This window comes from Ursus americanus, chromosome 36 (assembly GCF_024610735.1).
Source record: "Ursus americanus isolate L20-20 chromosome 36, mUrsAme1.1.p, whole genome shotgun sequence".
Lineage (NCBI taxonomy): Eukaryota > Metazoa > Chordata > Mammalia > Carnivora > Ursidae > Ursus > Ursus americanus.
In genome coordinates, this window is record NC_142162.1 from 4,522,149 (window position 1) to 4,538,002 (window position 15,854).

Consider the following 15,854-nt stretch of genomic DNA (forward strand, 5'->3'; position numbering starts at 1 on the left):
AGGCTCATGTGTTCTTTTAGTGTGCACACTCGAGAGTCATTGGAAAAATCAACAAGGAAGGTGGGCATGAACTCTGTTTCCCTTTTTCTCAAATCACAGCTATAAATCTCCATCTTTTCTTCTTAAATTTATGAAAATGTAATAATTGTTATTTAATCACTTCAGCTTGTTAATTTACATTTCAAATGAATCTAAATTGCATGTATTGATATAAAACTTGGTTCATGACTTTTTTAAGTTTCAGGGAAGGGGGATATTTTAAGAAGGGAGAATTCTGCAAAAGGAAGATCTCACAAAAAACTGCTCTTTCCATCACTGAGGGAGTGAAGGTTAGCATCTTGTAAATTTACTAAAGCCCATTTTTGATTGAATTGGTTTTTTAAATAAATTACTGTGGGCTTCCAGGTACCCAATCCCTTCCTTTCCAAGTCAAGAGGAAGATGCATTTCAAAAAGCCACTCAAAGTAATGGCAAAGTTGCCAGACTGATTTTCACAAGGGCACAGAATCCCACTGTGGCCTGACCATCTTCCCAGGGCACACAGATGTTCTCTTCATCCTTTCAGTGGTGTGGGCTAGATTTTCTGGAACGCCTTCTATTGACCTCCCTATCAATCATCCTATGCCCAGAGTTACGACATTCCCATAATGAGGCATGGAGCTAGAGAAAAGCAAGGGAGAGCTGAAGGAGGGGACTCAGCTCACCAAGCATTCTTGGAGGACTTTCTCATTATTCTCCTACTCCAGTAAGACAGGGCAACAATGCCCAAACCAGCTTCCAGGCCAGAGTACATGTAGTACTAACAGGACATTTTCTTCCAGTATCAATTTTGCATAAAAAAATAAAAAGGGAGGGGGAAAAACCCCATCATCTGAATTTAATGTAACCGTAGATGGCTAAGGAAAAAAAAAAGGTCTAGCCAAAAGTATGCTGTTTTTATCTTGCTACTGATTTCAATATGCAGCTGGAAAAAAAAATATTTGTGAAAAAGGATTAAGTAATTCTCAGACTGAATTTTTTGTCCATTGGACACACCACCCTAATAGGCTTCTTAGCATTAACAGAAGGATTTTGAATGAGTTTCCTTTCAGTCTGAGTATGGAATCTGTGCATCTTCTGTCTTGTTCACAACCACACAAAGTGATCGATCCTGACCCACATTAACTGACAGGTCTGAGGGAAAGGCAAAGAACATAGGGAAACAATCTTGCTCCAAGCTGGAAGCTATTGAATTCCAGAAAACGATGAGGACTGGACAAATCATATGGACCATACTGCCCTAAATCTTAAAGCTGACTATATCTAAGCTAAATATATCAAGCTGAGAAAGCCTGAAAATATAAGATGCAACCCACTGCTGATGTGGATTTTGCATGCTATTATAAACCTAACAGCTTATTTAATGGCATAAAATGAGACACATACAATGGTACCTGAAAATCCATACTATCATACTTTAAAATTTTCAAAATATTAGGAAATATAATTATTAAATATTAACATTAGAGGCTTAGATCCAGGAAAGGAGACAATATAATATGATACAAGTACCAGAGCGTGAATTAAAAGAAGTAAATTCTAGCACTATCTAAACGACTTCAAATAGGGCACTTAACATAGCCAGCTCCTTAATTTATAACGTGAAAGGGTGCAACTAGGTAAGTTCTTTACCCTGTTCAGTATCAACATTCTCAGCTTCTTAGATCTACAATATAACCTCTAGAATACATTGGGCTGTACAAGTCAACTTTATTGTTCTTTGAAACTTAAAATGTTTTTAAGAAGTCCTACTTCCTTAGAACCTGAGTTTTTCACAGCTACCTCAACTGTGTATATAGCATCTTCAAGAACATATCATCATAAATTCTACGATGACTAATAACTTAAAAACAACTCTCACCCATAAAGATAATTCTAGCAGAGTCAAATTTCAGATTGTTCACTTTCAGGGCAAGTAGATACTAAACTTCTCTTATGTAATTTATGAATCCCACCTCCAATCTGATGCTGTCTTTCCCACATATGATATACTGTGGCTATCTACAAAGAAGATTAACAACCCAGACCCAATCCCAAAAGAATGACTTAGAGCGAACTATTCCTCATTGCTGGGGTTTATTGACACAACAGCAGTGCATGTGTCGAAATGAAACTTTGTATCACACCAGGTAGAGCTGAAAAGGAAGGGAGAAGTTTGCTCTGCTGAGTCTAATGAGCACTACCTGGCTACATTATTGTCAGACATCATATGTGCACTCATCAAAGAAAAGAGACTTTGATGCTGCCTACTTATTTCCCTCTCATGGAAAAAGCAGTTATTATGGCCTTGGATGCAAGTAGCAGTAGTGGTGAATATGAACACATTCTCTCTACACACATTTTCAGGAGCTCAATCTATAAACTAAATGCAAATATATAAATTTATCTCCAGTTATTTTTCTGTTTGATTAACATTAAAAGAATTCCATTTGACAGGCAGAAAAGAAAATACTAAACTTGTACTAGGAGCATAAATATAAGAGTTAATCTCTCAAAAAAAATCAAACATATATTTTAAGTAGAAAAACATCAGAAGATATGTCTTTCTGAATGATATGTAATGATTAAATTTAAATTCGTGTCTCTAGAACTATGTAAAAACATGTGTCTTGAATGTTTTAACCCAAATATTGGTTCAAAAATATTTCATGTTTTAATATTTAATTTGATTCAGATGGATCTCTTATTTTGGGTCTATAAAAGTGGAAAAAGCTGCAGGGTTTTTCTGGTTCAATAGCACAAAGGCATATTATTTCTGGTAAGAATATTATATTTACACATTCACAGGAATGACAAAGACAGAAGGATTTTGGAACAATTTGCAATAAAGCTTGTCATTGATTTGGGTTTTGCCTGCCCTTTCACCCCTTAACTGCAAAGCATGATATTTCTTACCTTCACATTTTTGTGATGCTTCATTAAATTTGTGTCCAGCAGGGCATTTGCACTCAAAAGACCCAACAGTATTAATGCAATTTCCTCCTTGACAGAGCCCGGGGATGGCCTGGCATTCATCCACATCTGTCAGATTTTAGGAGACAGAGAGAGGAGAGGGAGAGATTCATATAAGTCATTGCGGAAGAAAATGTGATAGTTTGTCTACAATTATATTACCATATTTATGTCAGTGAGTTATTTGTCCATCATGATATTCGGAATATGATGAGAGAAACTATTTCTCGCAATTGCTTCATGTAAGATAAATTATTTGAGTGATTTAACTTGGTCAATAATGTTCTATAAGAAGTCACAAATATTGTTAATTTTCCCACCTTTCATCTTCCCTTGTGTAGAGGGGAGTATTTATACTGATTTTTGCGGGTTTTATTGTGCATGCTGCAAATTACAGGGACACAATGGTTAAAAGGCTGACAGTAATAACTAGAGTTATTCAAGAAACCCTTAGAATCAAAAGAACAACACATTTCTATAATAAAACTGTCTCTAAGACTTATATTGAATGGTTCGGTTAAAGCAGAATTTACTTACGATCACTTGGACTACACGAGACAGTGAATGTTTTTATGCAAATGAAATGGGAAATGTTCACCTTCCATTCTGTAGAATTGTCTTGTGCAGTAAAAATTAAACAACCCAGGAAACTGGACTGATACGTGAGAGACACGCTAGATGAATGTGCAGTCTCAGCTGCAGACTCACCTTGCTGGCAGAACAGCCACCAGAGGGAACCTTTTTAAAGGTAAGTCAGTGTCCGTCCCAGCTCAAAACTCAAGCCCATATCTTAGAAGATTCTATCTGCCCCCTCTACTCTCTAACCTCGTCTTCTGGCCTCATCCCTCTCTCACTCCTCTCCTTCCACACTGGCTTCCTTGTCGTTCCTTAAAGATACCAAGGACGCACCTGCCTGGGGTTTTGTAGGAGTGGTCCCTCTACCTGCATTATTCTCCCTCTATAAAGCTGCACAGAGGTTCATGTTGTCCCTCCACCGGTCTCTGTTCCACTCTGGCAGTGGATCTTTCCCTGGCCAATCTAATAGCAACAGCCAGCCCCCCGTCATTCACTACACTACATTTTTTCCACAGAATGAATCACCAGCCGACCTGTTAAATGCTTGTTTGTTTTGTTTCATAAATTCATGGTCTTCAATGCAAATTTCAGAGAGCAGTTTCTTTGTCTGTCTTGTTCACTGCTGTATCCCTGGCACCTAATAACTGTGGTCCCACATGTAGTCCCAAATATGAATCTCCTAGGAATAAAATTAATCATTCCAGGCTCATTATGTTCAGTTAGATTGTAAAAAAAAATACATGTACATTCTTTCCATCTCTTCATATATAACACACAAAAATCTACTTTAGTAAAGGAACCCCCAGAGTGGCAGTCTAACTTTTCTTTCTCTCACTTTGGATATTCTTTTCGAAATCTGGAAACTTAGTGTATTGTCTTGTTTTACTCTTCATTGTATGAAGCAAGAGAGCAATCACCAATTTTTAGATCTCCAATAACCTGTGTTCTTGCGGAAAGTCGGCAGGAAGGAAAAGCTACTAAAGGAGCAACAATTTATTTTGCTATAAAAGTGTCGCTGTCTTAAATGGAATATCCTGGCCCACAAATGAATCACTATATGTGAAGTATAATTAGATTATGTTTTATAGCTGATCTCAATTTTGTCTTAGACCAGAAGTTTCCATTCTCTTGATACGCTGAATAAGTTATTAAAATGCTATTTGAAATTGATGGTACATATAAGCAAAACTTGATAGTCTTGTTGGTCATAATTTTTGGCCGAGAGGAAATATATGAAGGCACTTCTCTGCTGGCCATACCTTCCAAGACTGAAGACAGAATAAGCTCTTTTATGAACCCATTTGCCCCCAGCCCCTCACTTCTGGCCCAAGGCCTGAAAACACCAGCAAAGAGACACAGCCCCAAGCCGATAGCAGAATCACTCGGAAAAAAACACAACCAAACATGAGGAATTTCATTCTCAAAGTGGCAACATGACTGCCATTTTGATTTCATGGGTTTCACAAAATTTCTGATAGAAATCTTTTTATCCCCCCCCCCTCAGATGTCTAATAGCAGAGTCAGGAAGGGACAGAAAGAAAATGCTGATAAAGCCTAGATTGTATAAAATGCATAGCAAAGTCACAGAGCAGTTGCTCTTCCCTTTCCCTCTTCATTCTCTGAACCCCAATTCTCTTCGTGCCTCAGCCTTTGACAAGGACTCATGGACACCACATCTGGCTTTCTGGTCTCTGTTGGTAAGTTCATGGGCAGTAGCTATTTCAGAACACCAAGAACAAGAATTTCTTCCAAAACTCCCTGGGACTGCCTAAGGATGAGAAAAAATAAAGAAGATACCCAAGAAAGGGAGAACTAAACTTACTTTTTATTTCATAAAATCACACTAGACTCCTCTGTAATTCCTTTGTTTCAAAGTGACTTCTTGCTGCTCCTGACATTCAGAAGGACAAGTTGAAGGGCACATAAAGGAGCTGTATGTTATACATAGAAGTCGGGAGCCAGGACCAACAGTGTTTATCACAAGTGGAATTTGTGGAAGTGTAATTTAATGGAGACCCACAGACCTGTGGGATTAAGCTCAAATTCTGTTTTACTGCATATTAGCCTTAGAATTAACATATAGAACAAAACCAAACTAGCATCTGTTTGCCTCAGAAAAGCATACCCTGAATTTTCTGAAAATATTGCAACTTGCTAAAAAAGCCCTGAAGATGTCTAAAGGAAACAGATACAGCCTGGGAGTTTTCAATCCCATCAGTTTAGTGGTGAACTGCCTCCGTTCACTTCCTCCTGTTTCCTGCCAGACATCCAGACAATAAAAGAATTTGTACAGCTGGAAGAACAGGAGTGAAAGCCAAAAAACAGAGTAAGGGCTTCTATGGGAGGCAGGAGAAGAAGCGAGCAGGCGACATCTGGGGATATTTAAAACTGTGAAACAAATCTTAATTTATTTCTGACTTGTAAAAAAAAAAAAAGCATAATGTAGCATGTAAAATGGAGAGAGGAACAATTTTCTTGAGGTCAACTAAGTACAACCTATGAGACAGAGGAACTCCAACAATATCAAACGAAGGGAAAACATTGAGAAAAACAAACTACCTAGTTCACAAATTTTGCTTAGTGTTTACACACAGCACTGCTACGATGCATAGCATTGCTGCAAACAGAACCATACCACCCCCTAGAAACACCGCTGGGGTCGGAGGGGGACTGCTGGCAAGGAAAACTCCAGGGAGACCAGCTGCTCTCTCCTGAGCCACGCTCCTAATGCCTAAGTTGGATATCATGCCGTCAGCGAAATCGTGAAGTTATGTCTCTGACACCGCTTTTCCATTCTTTCCAACTTCACTGGAGAATGGCTCTCCAGAGCAAATAAGATGAATCCATTAATAACTCCATCGGCCAGAGACTTACCTTGACAGGCTCCTGTACGGATATTTGGAATGAAGCCTCGGCGACAGGGGTGGGGCTGGGCGGGGCACATCTCGCAGGGGTGGCCCCAGGCTCTGCCGACTGTGGCACAGCAGAGTGTTTTAGTGCAGACGATCCCGCTGAGCTGTCCCTGGCACATCTGGTTGCTGACCACAGTAAAACAAGGGCCTGTCCTGTAATCTGAAAAGAAAGAAGGAGAATTTCATGAAGGTCCGGAAAAGCAGGAACCATCACGCAGAGGAACAGCTGTGCCGCATCTTGCTTGACTCCCAATTGGGAAACAGTCTTCAGGGATGGAACCGCACATTAGTGATTCTGTGGGAAGCCTTGGGCAGACCATGCTACCGCTCCATGCTCCTCCCCTAGGACACGGGGATAAAAACACCAGTTCCTACCCACTGTAAAGACACCGTTGTAAGGATCAAATGAGATAATGGAAAACACTTTACAACTGTGATGTCCTCTACATACATAACGTTATGATATTCATATACATTCATTCACCAAAAAAAGGATCAGTGGCTACTAGGAATCTGCCCCTGTGCTGTATGTTATACATAGAAGTGGATTGAATTCAATCCATCATTGGATTCATTGAATTCAATATATATTGGATTCAATACATCAATTGATGTAGATGTTTAAATGATTAAAATAGATCAAATCTCTGCCCTCACGGAGCTTACAGTCTATCATTATTCAGGCTGGACAAAGCAAAAAATTTCAAAGTTTGCGAGGAGGCAAGTCATGGCACCTTCTTCCTGGGAGTTCCTTGAACAAAAGAAATGGATTACTCATTTCTTTTGGATTGGGTCCATCTTATTTCAATTACAAAAAACAAGCAAGCAAACAAATAAGCGAGCATTTTAAAATATCTACCCATGCAAAGACATTAGGTATTTAAGAAAAAGAGTAAGGACATGGGTCTGAAATCACTGTAACCCTTGGGCAAAAGTCCATCTTCAAGCAGACGGGGCTAAGCGAAGACCACAGGAGAATTTCCAAGTACTCTCACTGGATACAAAAATCTGCCTCCGTTTTTGTTCTGTTTTGTTTTGTTTTGCTAAAGGGAGAAAGTCAATCTGGATTCAGCAGCCAAAAAACAAGAAAGATTAACATGTACTGAGCACAGAGGACCAAAGTCAGGCTATCCTCCGTCTCTCTATGAGAGACACTGAGACCATAATATCCCTTTCTGTTCTACAGTGACCTTGATGTATAAGGAAGGCTGGGCTGTGGCAAGACCCAGGGGCTTCTACCCACTACCCAAAACTGCATGCTTCCCCATGTCATTTTCAGAAGTGCATAGATAGTTTACTGTGAGTCCAGGGATGGAGTAAATAAATAATAACTGAATAACTCCAGTAAGTTCCTTTCACTACTGAATTCTACGGTTTATGAGAATCACTGTGTATGCTGATGAAACCTCTGGGTTAGGTTTTCATTTTTCACTTTCTTTCCTTTCTTCTTTCTTTCTCAAAGTAGCTCAGGAGACATAGATATGCAGTTTACCAAGGACAACTCTTCGTTTACAGGACCAGCAAGGGCGACCAGGATGGAGCATGACCACATTTGGGCAATAGCTGTATCCAACCTGCAGGCATGCTCTGTTCTGTGTATTCTCTCCTGCTTTCTCTGGTGCAGTTATGACCCCAGCAGCTCCCTATCACTAAACGTTCTTCCTCACTCTTCCTTCTATCTTGCTGGAATGAGCCACCTGTGCTCAACGGCACCACCCTAAGGCCCACGCTGTCCTAATGTCCATGTGGAAAGATGAGCCTTCTGAGGAGTTCCTAAAACAAAACGTCACCCAGTCAAGTTCAGCAAAAGGACTAGGCCCAAATTATGGTAGCACTTGAGAGATGGACAGGATGGCTTAAACGTCGAGTCCCCACACCTCCACATCTCCCTCTCCACGCAAGTGCTTGTCAAAGTGTGCTATGTGTATCGCTGATGGGACGCGAGATGGCTTTAGATCATCTGGTTTTAATTGTCATTTATTAATTCTAATTTGTATTATTAAAAAGTATAACCATAACAGACTTGTGATTTCACAATTATGTTTGCTATGTAATGAGGATGAATAAAAAAAAAAGTTTAATTCAATTTAAAGAAAACTATTAAGTAAATACTAGTTCAGGATACACAAAAAGTCCGAAAAATTGTTTAGATTGTACGTAAACACCACCAGTGTTACCATTCCAAAAGACTAACCTTTTACCTTTGTTCCCCTCAAGTCTCTAATGCTCTGGCCCCACCCACCTTTCCAGCCTCATCTCCTGTCCCTTCCTCAGTTTATTGTCTTTTTACTTTGTTCATGCATTTTTTTACCCTACTATTTTTTAGTTTTATATTGCCAAATTTAGGTATGTTTCAATATTTATATTTTTCACAGTATACCAGATCTATTCAAAATCTGCTATCTTCTTCCATAGTATTGAATTCAAACAAGAACATAAAAATTAAATGTTCTTGAATAAGATCTCCACCCTCATTTCATTCTGTCAAAGAAAAATGACAGCACCATGACAGTTCGCAGCAGAAGTGCTCTTAAACGCAGTAAACGCATGGACAAAGTCAAAGGCTGCAATTGTTCATTATTTGGCTCAATTCTTCCAAATATTACCCATAGGCATTTAATAAATACTTCCCTAACATATGGCATTTTCTTTCTATTTTAATACTTTATTAAATATATTTTTGTGATTTGAAAATAATTATTTCAAATAATAAGGAAAAGGAAGCAACATAAGAAAATAAAAATCACATGTAATTGCACCTAAAGAAATCTTTGATACATATTGGTTATATTATCTTAACCTAATTTTACGTGTGTCTTTTTCTTTTTTTTTTTTTAATGATTTTATTTATTTATCTGACAGAGACAGCCAGCGAGAGAGGGAACACAAGCAGGGGGAGTGGGAGAGAAAGAAGCAGGCTCCCAGTGGAGGAGCCCGACGTGGGGCTCGATCCCAGAACGCTGGGATCACGCCCTGAGCCGAAGGCAGACGCTTAATGACTGCGCCACCCAGGCGCCCCTACATGTGTCTTTTTCTTTATCACAAAATAGGAACTATATTAAATCTATAATTTTGAATCTTAACATTGCCAAAAGCATTTTCCCATGTAACTACTAATCCAAAATATGATTTTAATTGCTACATTAATTGATGTACATGATGGATAATTTTCCATCGAGTTATAACATAATTTATTCAATAATTTCCTTACTGTGTGTCATTTAAATTGCTTCCGATTCTTCATTATTACATACAACATTCACCATACATTACTGATGAACTCCTTGAGGATGAAAAACGTTTGGTCTTATATAACAGCCACCAAGATGTATTTTACTTCTGGGGTGCCTGGGTGGCACAGCGGTTAAGCGTCTGCCTTCGGCTCAGGGTGTGATCCCGGCGTTCTGGGATCGAGCCCCACATCAGGCTCCTCCGCTATGAGCCTGCTTCTTTCTCTCCCACTCCCCCTGCTTGTGTTCACTCTCTCGCTGGCTGTCTCTATCTCTGTCGAATAAATAAATAAAATCTTAAAAAAAAAAAAGATTTATTTTACTTCTGAGACTAGAAAGATCACAGCAACATAATCTTCTATTTGAAAAATAAATAAAAGCTTCTATGTTAGGTAAACAAAGAAAGAAATTTAGGTTTGTTTCTCTTCTTAATTACTGCAAATACTTAAATCAAATAGATTCATGTTGGTGTGTCATTTTCTATCTTTAAAAAAACATAATGGAACGTGAATTTGAATTTATAATCCTCTCTTCGACACTGCTTGGATTTGGTTTTGCTGCTCATTTTGTCAAGGTACCTTACGGAAAGGTCTTGTATATGAATCGCAAAGATTCAGGGTAGGTGCAAACACGTGTTTTGAGAGTGACACCAGCAAAATCAAGGCATACTGCAAAATACTAAGACAATCTGATTCAGTCCTGTCTGACACTGCCTCATGACTTCAGACATGAATTCCTCATTGGAAGACCTCGTAAAAAGAAAATAATCCTTAGACTCTTCCAGGGTCAGCAACTTCCTACCCTCATTTCAATATGAAACACATGGAATAGAAATGGCAACCGTTAATTCTGACAATTTTCATTAGGCATCTCTAGAGGACATAGGGACCCGTCTTTATTAAATACACTGGATATTTTGCAAATAGTTGGAGTATGTGTAACAGAATCTATAGACTTAACCCATTTCCACACTAAATACGTATCACTATGGACAAAGAACCAAACCATTGGCAGTGCAGATTAGTAAGTGGACATAAAATGTATTTGTAGGGCCGCATTTTCAATAAAAATTGCTGAGTGCGGAGGGAGAGGCAAAATCTGGATGAAACCGAATTGGATCTAAAAATCCCTTGGAAGGTAAATGCTCTATTAACGTGGTTTTCAAAGGTCATTCTGATTTGGCAGCATGTGCCTTTTGTCCTGTGCTTCATCAGATTGCCAAAGTTATGCTGGTTTTTGTCCAAGATTTTAACCACAGGAAAAAATCTGCCCACACTCCCAATTCCTTACTGATAATCCAATTATTTACAATTATTCCCATAGCACTTATGTGATACCAGGCTAAATTTACATACTCTTTTTTTCAGATAGTCCCAGCACGAGACCGGGAAGGTGCTTAATTCAGTGCTTGGGTAATGTCTGACTCCTTCCCTCAACGTAAATCGTTACTCCTAATACAACTAAAATACAATATTAAAAATACTTTCTGTTTGCAAATTGCTCCACAATCATTCCCTTATAAGACCGCCATGAACTAGGACAAGAGGCCAAGCCCTTCCCAAATTAAAATGCAATTTTAATTGTTTTTAACTGGCTTACTTTAGTGTGGCTTGTTCATGAGAAATTCTCCATCTACATGTCCCCATTCTGAGTGGTGAGGCTCCAGGACTGTTCCACAGTCCCCACAGATTTAGACTCAAGACTTGGGATCTAACCAACGTGTACATGTAGTTCCGGATCCTCGGCCCCTTTCCAGATCTGCAGCTCAGAATGCTGTGACCCACAGTGTTACTTCACTTTTCCTTTTTTTTTTTTTTATAAAAATTTTTTATTATGTTAGTCACCATACAGTCCACCCCTAGTTTTTGATGTAAAGTTCCATGGTTCATTACTTGCGTATAACACCCAGTGCACCATGCAATTCGTGCCCTCCTTACTACCACCGGCTTATCCCATTCCCCCACCCCCCTCCCCTCTGAAGCCCTCAGTTTGTTTCCCAGAGTCCATAGTCTCTCATGGTTCATTCCCCCTTCTGTTTACCCCCCCCTTTCTTCTTCCCTTTCTTCTCCTACCGATCTTCCTACTTCTTATGTTCCATAGATGAGTGAAACCATATGATAATTGTGTTTCTCTGCTTGACTTCTTTCGCTTAGCATTATCTCCTCCAGTCCCATCCATGTTGCTGCAAATGTTGAGAATACTTCACTTTCATTTGTAATCAGACTTCACCCTGAAGCAAAAGCATCATGCACAGAGAAAGACTATTCTGTGGTACAATGAATTCTTGTCACTCCTGCCCAGTCACTAAACCACAAACTGCAGGGAAGGCACAAGGATATAATTTGGGGCAGTAGGCTCCAATTATTTTAAATCCTTCTTTTCATAAAAATTACAAACAAAAGAATGAGATATCAGTTTATCCATGACAGGGTCACAGCATGCTTCTTCCTTTCAGGTAGGTTGGCCTGGGACACATTAGACTCCTAACATGCGGAATTTCAATACAACCTCCTGAGGAAAGAGTTCAGAGAACTTTCAGTCTGAGGAAAATCAAAGCAAAGAAGTTCTATGATCATAATTAGTCTCATAACCGCTGCCATTTCTTCTAACTCCAATTACTCTTAACCTTAGGACATAACCAAATCACCTGGGGAAGTTTTGCAAAATACTAATGCCTTGGTCTCACCCCGTCCTCCCTCAGCCCTTCTCCTCCCTCCCCCACTCCCACCCCCTGGAACCACAAGCTCACTAAACCAAACAACAAATTAAATTTTAAGAAGGCTAATCACCTTCACTGTCTTAATAGTCAACTGAAATCATGATTCTAAGCTCTCCCCTCCCAGTGTTACAAAGCACATCTATATACATGACATCACTCCACTACCATGAACTCCCACTTCCAACTGCCCTGCCCGGTGCTAGATGTGGTACCTGAGAGAAATGCCAGAGAGATTATCCACCCAGGTTCCAAACACATTGATCAAACTTAGCATCAGTAACACCAAAAGTTAACATTTAATTTCCTCAAGAATTGCACTATCACAGGCCACCTTGAAATACCTCTATGACTCCCGATTTGATTAAATATAAAGTACTAAACATCCTCCATGAAGTTTATGCCAAAAATAGTCAAACCTTAATCAAATGAAGCTTCCAGACCTAACCTGTAGCAGAGAGAACATATGGGGTAGAAGAACAAGACAAATGACACCACAAGAAAACACTCAGAAAACCCGGAATGTGTGATTTTCAAAGGCAACTGCCCTGAACTTTTCCAAAAATAAAAGACCCCCCCAAAATGGTAGAGTGATTATTTAAAGACAGAATAACCAAACCTTAGTTGGATTCTGTTTCAAAAAGAGACACACCAGGGAAATTTTATGTGGGCTGTATATTACATAATATTGTGGAATTGTTCTCTTAGATATGGCCATGGTATTTTGGTATCTATGAGGTAAAGTGTCGTGATATATACAAATTAATTTTCAAATGATTCAACAAAACAAACAGACAACAAATATATAAAAATATATACCTATATGCTATGAATATGTAACTGCATTTATATATATTATACACTAATATTTAATATATGGCACATAATATTAATAATATATATTATATATATACACATATACAAATAAGCACATAGAGAATTATGTGTATAAAAGTGGAAAAATGTGAACAAATATTTAATGTAGGTGGAAGGAATCTGGGTACACTTTACATTATTATTTCAACTTAAATGTAAGTTTGAAATGTTTAATAATAAAAGTTCTAAGGGGGTGAGAATTCCTTCCTGGACTACTTTTACTATGCGATATTGTCTCTTCCATCTCATCCAAGCTACGTATTGTTTTTCTTAAATGACACAATAAATTTCAAATATACTTTCCAATCCATACATTTTTACAAAATACTACACGTAAGATATGAGTGTGAATATGGCCTCCACAATGTTATTTAAAGAATATGACCTTTTGGCAAAATTTACTAAATTACGTTATGCAAAATGTTTACCTTTTAGTAACTGTATCTGAGACACAGCTTCACTGCTAACTAATTAAAAAAAAAACATTTTGGAAACAGGGCACAAGAATAAGCACAAAATTCTTTCTATTAACATTTTGCTGACTTTTACCTTCTTTAATTTATGAAAGTATTACTATTATAAATTTTAATATAAATATCATTCAAAACTACAGAAACAAGGTGATGTACACCTTTTAATTCTAACATGCAGACTAAGTAGTTGACCAAATGCAGCCCATAGTTCTGTGGAATCCGATAATGTGCAGCAGCAACTCAACCACAAAATACTGTGATCACATTTTATTCTGTTCCATGATGAAGAAAACAGTAAGCAATCTTGTCCAGAGAAGAGAATATCTCATGTCTGAATAATCGTTGACCTGACACTATTTGTTCCTTCACTGTACATCCTAAAAGTCATGACTGATTTTCACTTTCCCCCAACATTATCTCCAAAGTACCTTTACTAGAAAAAAAAAATGGGTGGTGAGTGTATAGAAGTCAAATTCTGGGTTGGGTGACATATTTACCATCAAGATAATAAAATTATACAGGGTCTTCATTTTTCATGGTCTGCAAATTGCATGTTAAAGAACCAGCTGGCACTGATTTATGCACGTTGAAAATGGCTCGCATGAATGCCGTGTAAAACCAAACTGCAGTTTCACCACAGAGCATCAACTACTGAACAGCAAGACAAAAACAATAGTATTATATAACAATTTGACTTATTTGTTCTTTTATATTTTCTTCCTAGCCACCAAGTATAAAACATTCCCTACATTCCAAAAGCAAGACTAATAACATAAGAGTAAAGGGCCCTGCGATCAATGATATTAAACATAAAACTTTCCAGGGCCAACATATTCTTAGATCAACTCATGTATCTTAAAAGTGCCTTGTCATATTGCTTAATTTCTAAAATACAAATTCTATCCAAAAGGAATTAAGTTCCTGAAGGATTCCAATGGAATGTTTATTGTTAAAACTGGAAAATCGTTATTATAAATGAGATTTTCACATACAGAGAACAAAGGCCTATACTTGTAAAGGGGCAATAAAAATTAACTGGTGTTATTCCAATGAAGATTCCACTAATATAAGATAGCTAGACTAGCCAAACTTATAGAGACAGAAAGTAGAATGGTGGTTGCCAGGGGCTGAGGAAAGGGAGGAGAGGGGAGTTATTGTTTAATGGGTACAGTTTCAGTTCAAGAAGGTGGAAAGTTCTGGAGACGGATGGTGGTGATGGTTGCACACTATATGAACGCACTTAGTGCCACTGAACTACACATCTAAAGATGGCTAAAATGATAAATCGTGTGTTATGTATATTTTACTACAACTAAAAAATCCTACTGCATAAAATAAAATCGGACATTTTGACTTCAGTGATCAGGTTCAATGAATAAACTTTACAGTTGTAAAATGTAATCAAGAATTACTTCATTCAACAAATATTTATCAAGCTACTGTGCTGTATCAGTAAGCAGCATAAGAAACAGTCCCTGACCACATGGAACTTACCATCTGGCAGGGGAAGCAGTCAGCAAACAGGTGAATACATTTTTTTTATTTAATAATATTTTTTATTATGTTATGTTAGTCACCATACAGTACATCCCTAGTTTTTGATGTAAAGTTCCATGATTCATTACTTGCATATAACACCCAGTGCACCATGCAATACGTGCCCTCCTACAGGTGAATACATTTAAAATCATTTTAGATTTGAGGCTGTGATTTAGTCTACAAATGAAGTAAGCACGCTGCCAGGATAGAGAATAATTGGGGATACCCACCGTGGAAGACTTCTTGGAGAAGGCGGTTATTTATACAGAGGCCTAAAGGATGAGAGCAAGTCAGCTGTGCAAAGTGAGAGTAAGTGCTTCCAAGGTTTAAGACACAGCAAGAGCAGTGGCTCTGATCTGGGAGAGGGCCTGGCTTCTCCAGTAATGAGAGAAGGCCACTATGAGTAGAGCTCAGAGAGCAAGGGGAAAGGGGCATACCATGGGGCTGGAACATTGGGCAGGGACTGGATTACACAGCACACTCCAGGCCATGGTAAAGAGTTTGGATTTGGCTCAAAGCTCAAGAGGAAGCCACTGAAAAC

The 15,854-nt window shown here is 38.4% G+C and overlaps 1 protein-coding gene across 1 annotated transcript in view; it reads right to left on the reverse strand.

Moving 5' to 3' along the window:
• FBN1 (fibrillin 1) overlaps window positions 1-15,854 on the reverse strand; it is a 225,167-nt gene that overhangs the window by 116,138 nt on the left and 93,175 nt on the right. Inside the window, exons 7-8 of the mRNA XM_045812176.2 lie at window positions 6,442-6,639; window positions 2,935-3,060 (exon numbers count right to left, since the gene is read on the reverse strand). Of these exons, the coding sequence (XP_045668132.1) occupies window positions 2,935-3,060; window positions 6,442-6,639 (324 nt within the window). The remainder of the gene's footprint in view (window positions 1-2,934; window positions 3,061-6,441; window positions 6,640-15,854) is intronic.